Raw genomic sequence first — 12,006 nt, 5'->3', positions numbered from 1 at the left:
TCCCAAGTGATCCAGATCAGGAGCTGCACAAGGATGACTCCACTTTTCATGTGAGCAAAGCTTGGATGCAAGGTCCCTGCTCCTCTATGTTCCCATTTTGCACAAAGGTGAAGCTGTAGGGCAGAAACATCCATCTCCTTTTGGACCCTGACCAATCAATATGTTGATACCCTACACAGCCTGCATCCAACAACACAAATTAAAAGTTCAGATAACAGATAGGAATTCTTCCCTCTTCTACTGCTTCCTGTAGCATCTAACTGTTTAATGTTGCTTTTATAGCACGGGGGTGGTATCTGCTCTTCAGAGTGTGCTTTAGTAGCAGTAATATTTCTATAATGCCTCATAGGAGGAGTTGTGTGAGATTCATAAACAAACTATTTTACATATTGTGCTTTGGTTTACCCAGTGTTAAAATATATTAAATATTTACCTCAGTGTGGCGTTACAAGCATTTAGTTTGTTAAAATGATCTGCCAAGATCAGCCAGGAAACATGCTTTTGAATAAGAAACAGACTTCTGATGTTTTTCATGTGATTATAGTTGCTTTCTGCAAAGAATACACACTCCTTTGTATTTTTTTTTTTTACTTAGGTTTCTGGATAACATTAGAAAACAGATTTTTTAAAAAAAGAATAAGAATGGTCATTTTGGGAAGCCTTCAAACAGCATCTATCAGAGTGGGTTGTTTTTTTTGTGGATCTATTCCAGTGCATAGGCAAAGAAATACTTAGAGTAGCTGTGAGGCTGAAAGTGGAACTTGTGATGAATTCAGAGCTTCCAGCACAGCAGCATCAGCTCAAACAACTGTGGTGCAAATGCACTTCGAATTGGAAGCTCAATAAATAAATAAATAAGTTAGAAGAAGAAAAAGAAGAAAAGTATCAGATTGCTGAGTTCTGTTTTCAGAAGCATGGCTTCATCCTTGTTTTCCTGTGGCAATCAATGATTCATGAATTCAGGACTAGAGCGCTATCGTCTGAAAAAAAAACATTGCACGTCTGTGGATTGTTTTGCACAATAACAGATTTCAAGGTGACAGGTGCTGGAGTGGTATGATAGATTGTGTAGGGTTCCAGCTTGGTTTTGCTGGAATTTCATCAGCCAGGTCTCAAGCGTTTTCCTGGTGCACGCCCCACCTTAGCAGAGAGAATGCCTTGTGGCCAGTCCTCTACATCACCAACCGCCCATTCGTAATCAGGAAACATTCCTGTGGCCACCCAAGCAAATACATACACGGGAAAGTAATATTAGGAAAGTATTTCATGAATTCTTAGCTGTCTTTTAATCCATAAAACTGAAAACAAGGAGTTTAGCCAACATCAAATGACTGGCCAGGTCTGTGTGGATCAGCAGCAGCCGATATATCATATCTGGAGTGTCTTGGTCCTGGAAAACCCTGTGGAGCAGATGCCCCATGTGTTGTTGTTGCTGACAGCCATATTCTCTATATTCTCTTTGCCCTTACAATGCACCTGGAATATTTGGGCTTGCTTTAAATATAACACAATATCTGCTTTTATTTACAGAAACCCTATGTCTGTAAAATCCCTGGCTGCACAAAGAGGTACACGGACCCCAGTTCCCTCAGGAAACATGTCAAGACCGTACATGGACCCGATGCCCACGTCACAAAGAAACAGCGCAACGATGTCCACCCAAGGCCACCTCCGCTCAAAGAAAATGGGGACAATGAGGCAAGCGCCAAGCAGAGCAGTAAGGTGTCAGAGGAGAGCCCTGAGGCCAACAGTACCACGAGGAGCATGGAGGATTGCTTACAAGTCAAAACGATAAAAACAGAGAATTCTGTGGTAAGAGCAGTTGCTCTTAGCAGAACTCACACAGTTCCTAATTTCTGCAGTACCGTGGGGGCGTGAAGCATTGCATGCCATTTACCTCTGCAGGCAGTTGCTCTTCAGCTGCCCACACCCTAGAGTTCAGGTCCAGAGATGAGATTGCAGGTCAGGACACAGTCGAGAACATTTTGTACTTTCCTACCCAGCAGCACACATTTCTGTCCATGGAGTCATGGGGGCTGTGTGATATCTAGTATCGTGCTTGGCTTGCCTGTGTTGTGTATTTGGGTAAAATGTGGCAATATCACAGATTTGCAGTACCCTCCTCACCAGTTTAAATTTCGCAAGAGATGTAGGACGCAGATTGATGAATGTGTCTTGAAACGGAAGTCCATCCCTTTTCTCTTCCTCCTTCCCCACCTCCCTCACTGTTTTTCTTTCACTGGGGTTAACAGGAGATCTCTTGAGATCATCTAGTCCAACCCTCTGTCCCAGCTAGAGCTAATTGCTCAGGGGTACACCAGTTCACTGCAGGACCTCCATCTGCCAGGAAAGATTGTGGTTGGGGAAATGATGCCTGCAATAAACAGGTGAGCTGGAATGAACAGTCCTTCTTCTTTGGCTCACAGACTGTGAGCTTGTAGTCAACCATGATCATACTTTACATCCCCGTGAGTTGCCACAAGCTGAAACAAAGACTGTTTAACAACATTCCAGCCAATACAGCAACTCCGCAGTAGGCAGTGGCATAGTCAGTGGTGCTAACAGTGATGGGCCCAAGTGTGTTCAGACCTCATCCAGCATAGCACTGCTGGTGAAGGAGGTGGGACGCTGAATGCATAGGAGCACTTCTGCCTTTTGATAGTTCTCTTTAGATTCATTCCCAAAGTTCCGGTCTCCTGTACCAGTTCAGATTGTGGCAGAATGTGGGCCAGATGTGGCAGAAATGGCCTTCACCTTTGAAGGAGGGTGTAAATACAGTCCCCAGACTTCTCGCTAGAGCTGGAGGTACTTTGAACTCCAAAATACGTATTTTCTTGATTTGAATCCAGGCTTAAAGATTTCTGTTCCAACCAAACAAAATACCCTGAAAGGACAATGATTTTCTGAATAAGGCTAAGGGGTGCGATTGTTAACAAATTAGTAATGAGCTTCATGTTTTGGTTGTGAAAGATTTGAGCATTTTCACATCCAAAACGTCTCTGACTGAAAGAACAGTTTTACCTTAATGATACTCTGCACTGGGTTATAAAAATGGTCCGTGAGAACTGCTGAACAGGATGACCTCTCTCAGTACTTTTCCTCTGTGTGTTTATCTTTATTATTATGAAAACAAAAGCACAATCACAGCTCCACACCCAGTTTCTTCAGAAGGTGTGGGCTTGTTTTCCCAGCTCTCTGTGCTCCCAGGGCTGCATCCAAGCTGTCTCACTGACAGCAAGACCCATGTGTCTGGTGATCTTCTACACTCTCCTTGTACAGCACCTCACCCATAACAGGCAGCATCTAACCTGGAAGATCATCTCACATTTCCTGCTTAAAATCAGTGTGGTGGGAGGGGTGAGATGTTTCACTATTTCCCTTAATTCTGAGGCCCTTTGTGTTGATCCCGGTTTGGTCTAATCTAAACCCACAGAGACTGGTGGGAGGTCTTTGCAAGGGGCTTTTGTCTGGGCCCACAAACTGAAAAGGGGCATTTAAGAATGATGGAGAGTGAAGTTTTACCTGGCTCTATAATGAAAGGACTAGGGGTAATGACTTTACACTAAAAGTATGCTTATGGAGGGGTGTTGGACTAGATGACTTTTGAGTTTCTTTCCAACCCAAGCTATTCTGTGATACTGTGGCAGGGAAGGCAGCGTATGGGACAAGGAAATATTAGCAATTTGTGTTGTAGTCTGCACTCCCCTCTTCCTCCATATACTAACATGGTCTTTTCTGTCGTTGCTGTCTTTGTCCTAACAACCTGTTCTTTATTCCTGCTTACCCTTCCTTACTCTACCTTCCTAAGGACAGTCGGTACTAAGGTGAGCAAAGAAATCCTTTGTATTAAAATTGATGAGTAAAGCACGGTCTCTAGCAAACCTGCTGTCTCCAGCTAACCCTGCAGAGAGGAGGTGGAGGCATGTAGAGCAAAGTAATGGTGGGGAGCAGAGGATATTTGCTCAAACACAGAAAAGAGAGAACATAACAATGTCTCAGGACTCTCACTATTGTGTTGTTCTGAGTATCACAGCTCAACATTAAGTCCCAGGATTGCAGTCTCTGTCATCCTGATTGAAGGGCTATGAGGCCATCAGAGCCAGACAGACCTGCCACTGAGAGCTGCTGTAAAACAGTAAAACATCACCCTGCACTCCCACCTTGGCCTCAAGCAAAGTTTGTTGCCTTTTCAGTGTTCCCACTTTCTGATAGTTGCTGGAGTGTGGGCTTCGAGCAGAGAAACTAGGTGTCCTGTTGGGTAGCACCAGTGCTACCTCAGAGAAAGTTCAGACCTTTTAGTGTCTACTGCAAATGAACTACTCAATGTGCAATTTCTAATGTAAATAAATTAAGTATTTATGCTGCTTATCTGTCTTATTTGTAAGTGAGAGCTTGCAAAAAGTGAACAAGGTTTTTACCTGGCTGGGAAATTAGTTAGCTAATCTAGTTATATGATAGAAGGGACAGAAATATGTTGTGTTTGAAATACATAGGCTTTGATCCTATGTTAGATAAACCACTGCTTGCTGCAATATGCCTTGCAACCAGGTAGCATGTGCAGCTTTTCTTCAAAAAGTATCTGCCCTTTAATATTTGGCTGGAACATTGGTTCCTCTCCATCCTCCACTTGAACGCACCAGTTTCTCCAGCTGCAGGTGATGCCCTGCTCTCCTCCCCAGGGAAGCTGTCCATGCTCTCTGGTAGAGCTGAGATCCTGTGGCAGTGAAATGTAATATGAGGAGACACGTGGGATAGGGCCAAACATGGAGCCCATTGAGGGTACTGAGCTCCTGGTTTCTTTTCACTTGTCCAACTCCTCCTCTGTTCCTTCCCAAGATGTGTCAGTCCAGTCCTGGTGGCCAGTCATCATGCAGCAGTGAGCCGTCACCCCTGGGCAGCACCAACAACAATGACAGTGGAGTAGAAATGAACATGCACAGCGGGGGAAGTCTGGGAGATCTGACGGCGTTGGATGACAACGCTCCTGTTGTGGACTCAACGGTCTCATCTGGTAATTTGACAGTCAGCCTGCAGCTGAGGAAACACATGACGACAATGCAACGACTTGAACAGCTCAAGAAAGAGAAACTCAAGACAGTTAAGGATTCCTGCTCATGGGTGAACCCAGCTCCACAAGGCAGAAACACCAAGCTGCCTCCCATCTCAGGAAATGGTAAGTCATGGGCTTAGGCTTTGTCCTGTAGGAACCCTCCAGAACTTGTCTCAGGTCTCATAACCAAGAGTCTGCCCTGTTGGATTGTTTCTTATGATCTCTGAGTCAGTCCTTGCTGAATAGAAGCATTAGGTAAAATGGAGGGTTTGAGTGGAAGCACAGCTGTCTGGTTATGTGCAAAAGAAACCTAGACTGCAGAGCTGTAAAGGGAGACAGAAGAATCTTATTCCTGGGCTTGTCCAGAACCCAATTGCAGAGTCTTTAGCATCCTGGTGGCAGCCACAAAACTACTTAGATTTGTTCCAGTCGTAACAGTTCTCCAAGTTCTGATGTGCTTCCAAAGAGACTGTTGGAGCACAGCAGCAAACCAGCCAAGCCCTCCATACTTTTTCTTACCCTGGTGAGCCTTTTGTTACTTCAAGAATAGCAGCCAGTAACAATACTGGCTATTGCCTACAGCTTCGTGTACTAGTTTTCCTCTGGCTGGGGATTCCTGATAAAGGTATCTTTATGATACCTTTTGTGCTCCTCTTCTTTGCCAAGAGGTCTCAAGGTCCTTGTTGGCACTAAACCTCAGGCTTAGTATATTGAAGCTTCTTGGTTCAGTCTGAGAAGAACCCTTGACTTTCAGCTTTTGGTCTGGCAGCTTCCTATTCCTGACTGTTGTGTTTCTGTTCCAGTAAACAGTTGTGGTTGTAGCTGCACATTTGCCCTGAGGCATAGTTCACACCAGTCCTACTTTTTCCCCACTAAGAGAAGCTCATGTGGAGGCTCTTCCTCAGCAGCTGGGCTTAGGGGTGCCTTAGTGTGTCTCTGTTTTGGAACCAAGGACATTATCAACTGGAATTTCTCAACTGACTAAATATTTTCCTTCCCCACAATCTTTCTCTTAGGCTCTATTCTAGAAAACAGTGGTGGTTCTTCTGCTACGCTGCCTAATCCGAGAATAATGGAGCTGTCTGTCAATGAGGTTACGATGCTGAACCAAATCAATGAGCGCCGTGATAGTACGACAAGCACCATCAGCTCTGCCTACACCGTGAGCCGCAGATCATCAGGGATTTCCCCATACTTCTCCAGCCGCCGCTCCAGCGAAGCTTCACAGCTTGGGCATCGTCCCAATAACACGAGCTCTGCTGACTCTTATGACCCGATTTCAACAGATGCTTCCCGCCGGTCAAGTGAGGCGAGCCAGTGCAGTGGGATGCCGGGCCTACTGAACCTCACACCAGCTCAGCACTACAGGCTGAAAGCCAAGTATGCTGCTGCCACAGGGGGCCCTCCTCCAACGCCTCTTCCGAACATGGAGAGGATGACCTTGAAGAATAGAATTTCACTTATGGATGGACCAGAGCCCACCTTGCCCTCCATTCGCCTCCCACCAGGCCCCAGACGTTGCAGTGATGGCAACAACTACAGCTACACATCCACTGCAGCATTTCCCCATGAAGTTCCGGGCAACTGTGCGAGACGGGCAAGCGACCCTGTGAGGAGACCTGCTGGAGAGCCCCAGGCCCTTCCAAGAGTTCACCGCTTCAACAGCACCAACAGCATGAACCCCTTCCATCCTCCACATCCTGCAGACCGGAGGAATTTCAGCATGCAGAGCTATGGGCGCTCTGATGGAAGTCTTGCCCGGCACACCTACTCACCCCGGCCACTGAGCATCAGTGAAAACATTGCCATGGAGGCCATGTCTGGGGAGGCAGAGGTGCCTGTTGGAGATGATGACATTATGCTGCCAGATGATGTGGTACAGTACATCAAATCTCAGAACAGTGGGACCGTGGCTGAGAGCACTTCCATGGGGTACAGCAATGAGATGCAGAGCTTCCAGGGAGGCGGGAAGCTGCAGCCCCCAGCCTTTCCCAACCAGCGCAGGATGGCGGTGGCCGAGGCGAGCATGAGCCATTTGGGGCCCATGATGGCAGAGTGTTCCATGAGCTTTGATGCGGCCTCAGACATGAATAAAAATAACATGCCTGTCCAGTGGAATGAAGTAAGCTCGGGTACAGTTGATATCATGTCCAATCAATCAAAGCAGCAGTTTTCGCAAGGGAACTTAGCTGTGGTCCAGCAGAAGCAGAACTTTGGTCAGTACCAGAGCTACAACCAGCAGCAGATGCAGCTACCAGAAAACAACATGAATGTAACACAGCAGAGCTTTATGCAAAGAAATGTGGGCATGGATGGCCAAAGGCTAAATTGTATGCAGCTGCGGCAGCAGCCAATGAGTGTAGGCCCAGGGATGAACCCTGATCTGGGCTCACAGGCAGGGTATAACCAAGCTCATCAGATGCTAAGCCCCAGTGCAATCAACGGCAACCCAAATCAGCTTTCTCCTTCTTGCAGCAACATGGCAACAAAGTCTGGGCCCCACCTCCACCCTCAGCAAATGGACATGGCGACCGACCCATCCTTAATGGTCAGCAGCAACAGCGAGCGCACAATGCTGAACCAAGTCATGCACGAACCGAGCCAGCAGAACTACTCATCTCAGCCAACCCACATGAACTTCCCTATGGCTCAGGAGGCTTTCCATCAGCCCATCATGCCCTCCAACCAGCAGAGCTTTGAGCCCCAGCAGAGCATGATGGGTTCAGCGGCGCAGACGTATCCACCTGGCATGGTCCAACCTCGTCCCCCTGCTGAGCCCAGCCCAGCCAACAGGCCTCGAGGCCTCCGCACCGTGCAGCAGCTGGGCTACATGAGAACTCCCCACCCTACAAACACCATGAGTCCTGGCCAAGAGGCGGTGGAGGCTGTGCATAAAAGAGCCGGCGACATGTTGCCAGCATCGACCCAACAGTGTGCGGATGGCACGAGGGAAAATAATTTGATGTACTATTATGGTCAGATCCATATGTATGAACAGAACAGCGGCTTTGATAATCACTCGGACTGCAGGGTCAGGCAGCAGCAGTGCGCACTGAGCAGCAAGCCAGCCGCTCTGCCATCCCCGGGCACCAACCAGGTGTCCAGCACGGTGGACTCACAAGGTCTTGAGCCGCCCCAGATAGATTTTGATGCCATCATGGATGATGGGGACCACTCGAGCCTGATGTCGGGAACCCTGAGCCCCAGCATCCTGCAGAACCTCTCCCAGAACTCCTCTCGTCTGACGACTCCACGAAACTCTCTGACTCTGCCCACCATACCCACAGGAATAAGCAATATGGCAATAGGAGACATGAGCTCCATGCTGACCACCCTGGCAGAAGAGAGTAAATTTCTCAACATGATGTCCTAACAGTAAAGCACAAGGCCTGAGTGCTATCCAAGGGGTCTGTGTAAAGCAGGTTTATCAAAGTGCTTTTGAAAAATAACCTGTTCCAATAGAGTAGACTTTTGTTTTGTTTTGTTTTGTTTTTGTAAGTATTAAATACCTTAAAGGGATTCAAAGTGGGAAAAAAAAACAAAGTAAGTCTATGTACGGAGCTATGTAAACTACATGCAGGCAGATCAGCACTGCAGAGGTGCACCTCTAGTATTACTTTTGGCTTTATTCCCCAGAGCACTGAACAGAGTATTGCCACCAGGCTAGGAGACTGCATGGTTAAAGACAAAAGCCCCCTACCTCCATCCCTGTAGACAGCGCTCCCCGTCATTTCCCATTAGTTATGTTTGCAAAAAATTCCATTCTCAGCCCACTCCAGGAAAAAAAAAAAAAAAAAAAAAAAAAAAAAAAAAAAAAAAAAAGGATGTGATTTTGATCAGAATTAAAGCCATACTGTGTATGCCACTCCAATGAGAGCGGTGGTTAGTTATGTCTCCAAACAAGCCCTCTGCCAGCAGTATTGTTTTGTACCACAAATACCTTTGTACCTTGCAAAGAGCATGGATTCCAAATGGCTTCTCAGCAAAGTGCCTTACCGTGCTTTCGTGTTTAATAGCCAAGGCCTCTCTTCCTTTAAAAATCAAATATAGCGTATTGCCAGAAGTGTATATGAAATGTACATTTATAAAAACATAGCAGTGTTTCTGAGAAAACATTGGAAAGACGCATTGATGAGACACTTGAAAGGTGAATGTGCTCTTTGATCAGATGTGTTTACAACGTGGTTTATATCAAGTGCCGAGTGGAGCAGAGGCCCAGGAACAGCAATCACTGGGAAATAATCCCCTGTGGCAGGAAGGCTGCAGTGTGCAGGCTGACACACGCACAGCTGTGCCCTCTGAGTGTTGCTGGGACTTCTATAAGGGTCCTGAATACTTCTTTAATGTTGTGTTTCTGAAGCATGCATTACCATATCCCCGTGCAGCTTTGCCACAGCTTTGCTTTCCTTTGGGTTTTCTAAGATAAAGTACTCACACATTGAAAAGTGATAGCAGTGGAGGGTTTCTGGTTGTTTCGGCCCAGTCTGCACTGTAGGACCTAGTCTGTTTGGCTGGGGTTCAGCTGGGTGATGCGCTCCATGCAGGGCTCTACCAAGGCCCCATGCATGCGTCAGGCACGTGACAGCACTAACAGGAGGCCAACCATGAGCTAATGCATGCTGCCCTGCAAGGAGGCTTGTTGGCACCCACCCAGTGCTGCGTTAACCTGTCTCCCAGCTTTGGTCAGCATGAAAAGAGCTGCTGTATTCAAAAAGAACACCCTGGCCGACCTACAAACTGCTCTTTGTACCCAGGCTGGTTGAGCTCAGCACTGCACCTGCAGTCTGCAGTGTAGGCAGACATCTGGATAGTCTCAAAACAGGTATTTGGATCAAAATAGTGGCTCTGTCTGGGAGAATATCTTGCAAACATTCTTGGGGAAGAGGTGGAAGGAGCAGGGCTTCCCAAAACCAAATCCTCCACCAGAATATAACTGCTTCTAGTAATGATTAGCTGTTTCCAGGCCAAACTCATCTGGCACCGAAGCCAATCCTTATAGTATTATTTATTTATGTTGTTGCCAGACAGAAGGGTAGAAGTGGTGGGTGCATGTAGGCAGGAGACCCTGCTTAACTCCTGATTGTGCAGGACAAGGATGATTCTCCCCATCCTGCTCTCACAGCCCCACGTGTTGAAGGGAACAAGTGTGGCATCCTCCCTAGGTTCTCACAGTTTGACCAAATACATCTTCAGGGCCTCATTCTCTCCTTCCCGTCTCCCCACCATGGCTCTGTCTCCATACCCTGCATAAGACGGCGACGGCCCTGTAAGGTGCTTTCTGGTTTCCCAGCATCCCTGCTTTCCTTTTGCACAAGCTGATGTGTCAGGCTCACTGCTCCCAGCTGGTGTGAAAACATCAAGTGCTATCTCCAGGAAAACTTTGCGCTGTTTCATACCCAGCAGCTGGGGTTGGCAGTGGTGGCTGGGACAGCCCTGCTGCCCAACATCCCTGGGCACAGCTGGTGCAGGAAGGTGGTGCTCAGCATCCTGCGATCCCAACCTCATCCCAAATGCAAAGGGTGTGCACAGGATGCTCTCACCTCGAGGTCCCACTGATGTCCTGGGTGCATGAGGACAGGAAAGCGAAGCAAGGTGTCTGGCTGTTGGTTTGTGTCTCTCGTGAAAGGTATGTGTAAAGGGATTGTTTTATAGTCTGCTGTATATATTCTGCAATTGCTGACCTTGCCCTTGCCTTTGCATTTATGAAAAGAGGGCAGTACGTATTTTAGGATGTTGATTGTTGTCCTGGACACTCGGAGTGCAACTGGGCATCCCATGTGCTACATCCAGTCAGGCCTTGGTGTGTCCTTTGACTGCTAATGTGATTTTTTTCAACAGCTGCATAGGGCAGTGGTGTCTGCTGAGTCCCTCTTCACAGATATCTCATTAACAAAAGATCAAATGCAAAAGCAAAACCAAATGACTTGAGATTTCTCAGACTTTCCAGATGTGGTCTTCCTTCATTTACTGAAATAGTATTATAATAACCATTCCAGCACTGTACATATTATGTATAGAAGACATCATTACTAAAAGTACTGTAGGTGAATTGTTCTGTCAAATTTATATCTTAAGAACATTTTTAGCTGTTTTCTACATCGTAAGAACGGAGGTAACATGCTGAAACTGTATATAAACCTTTTGTACATTAAAAAGTAATTTTTTTTCGTAACTCCTTGTGCCTGTTGTTATTGGTAATAGTGGCTGGTATCCGTCTGTCATCGCCACGTTTGGACTCTGGTAGTGCCTAGGAATGGATGGGAAGAAGCTGGATGGGCCTGGTCTGTACCACTGCATGGATGTGCAATGGTCCTGCCTTGAAGAGCTTCCAGTCAGTGATGCGATGGAGGTGACAGATAGAGGTGGTGAGGCTGGGGACCTGCAGAGAGTACAGCCATGTTGCTCAGCAGAAGTGGTTTGATGGAGGTTGAGGTAGTGCAGAGTGAGCTCTGGAAAAATTTAGCAACTGGAAGATTCATGGCAAAACAGCTCATTAGCTATCTTGATTTGTGTCCAAAAGGAGGCCGATCGGTAAAAGTGGTGATGGATATTGACACTGACTAGTTGAAGTCTGGCTTTGTAGAGAGAAGAAATTAATTGTCCTCTATATATATGATGGGAAGTCATACAGTGAGGAACAGATACATCAGTCGTGAACCACTTAGAGCCTGGTCTGGCCCATTGATGAGAAGGTCCCGTTTAACTGCGGCAGGAGTTGGCTCAGCCACTCAAGACACTGATTTGTCAATTTAATTGTATAGAGGTGGGTGGATGTGGACAGCTAAAACTTTGGAGGGGGTGAGGGGGCATTTAGCTGGTTGTAGATTTTGAATAAAGTTGGCTCTTTAGTAAAGCAGGTGGCCCGTGAATCAGTTATGGCACTGTGCACAAAGGAACCAGAAGTTTCATGCAGAAGCAACTGAATGTCCTCGTTTTCCTTCAGGCAGGATCCCTGG

General features: G+C 46.8%; 1 protein-coding gene across 8 annotated transcripts in view; it reads left to right on the top strand.

The window, feature by feature from the left end:
* The window catches only part of GLI2 (GLI family zinc finger 2), a 201,752-nt gene extending 190,530 nt beyond the window's left edge, over positions 1-11,222 (top strand). For all 8 annotated transcript variants that reach the window (XM_032445769.1, XM_015868813.1, XM_015868814.2 and 5 more), the window contains 3 exons: positions 1,531-1,812; positions 4,837-5,173; positions 6,067-11,222. In XM_032445769.1, the coding sequence (XP_032301660.1) occupies positions 1,531-1,812; positions 4,837-5,173; positions 6,067-8,423 (2,976 nt within the window). In that variant the 3' untranslated portion in view covers positions 8,424-11,222. The remainder of the gene's footprint in view (positions 1-1,530; positions 1,813-4,836; positions 5,174-6,066) is intronic.
* The last annotated feature ends 784 nt before the right edge of the window (positions 11,223-12,006 follow it).

This window comes from Coturnix japonica, chromosome 7 (assembly GCF_001577835.2).
Source record: "Coturnix japonica isolate 7356 chromosome 7, Coturnix japonica 2.1, whole genome shotgun sequence".
In the NCBI taxonomy this organism is placed as follows: domain Eukaryota; kingdom Metazoa; phylum Chordata; class Aves; order Galliformes; family Phasianidae; genus Coturnix; species Coturnix japonica.
Note: the sequence above shows the minus strand (reverse complement) of the source record. Positions and strands in the feature narration are given on the sequence as shown.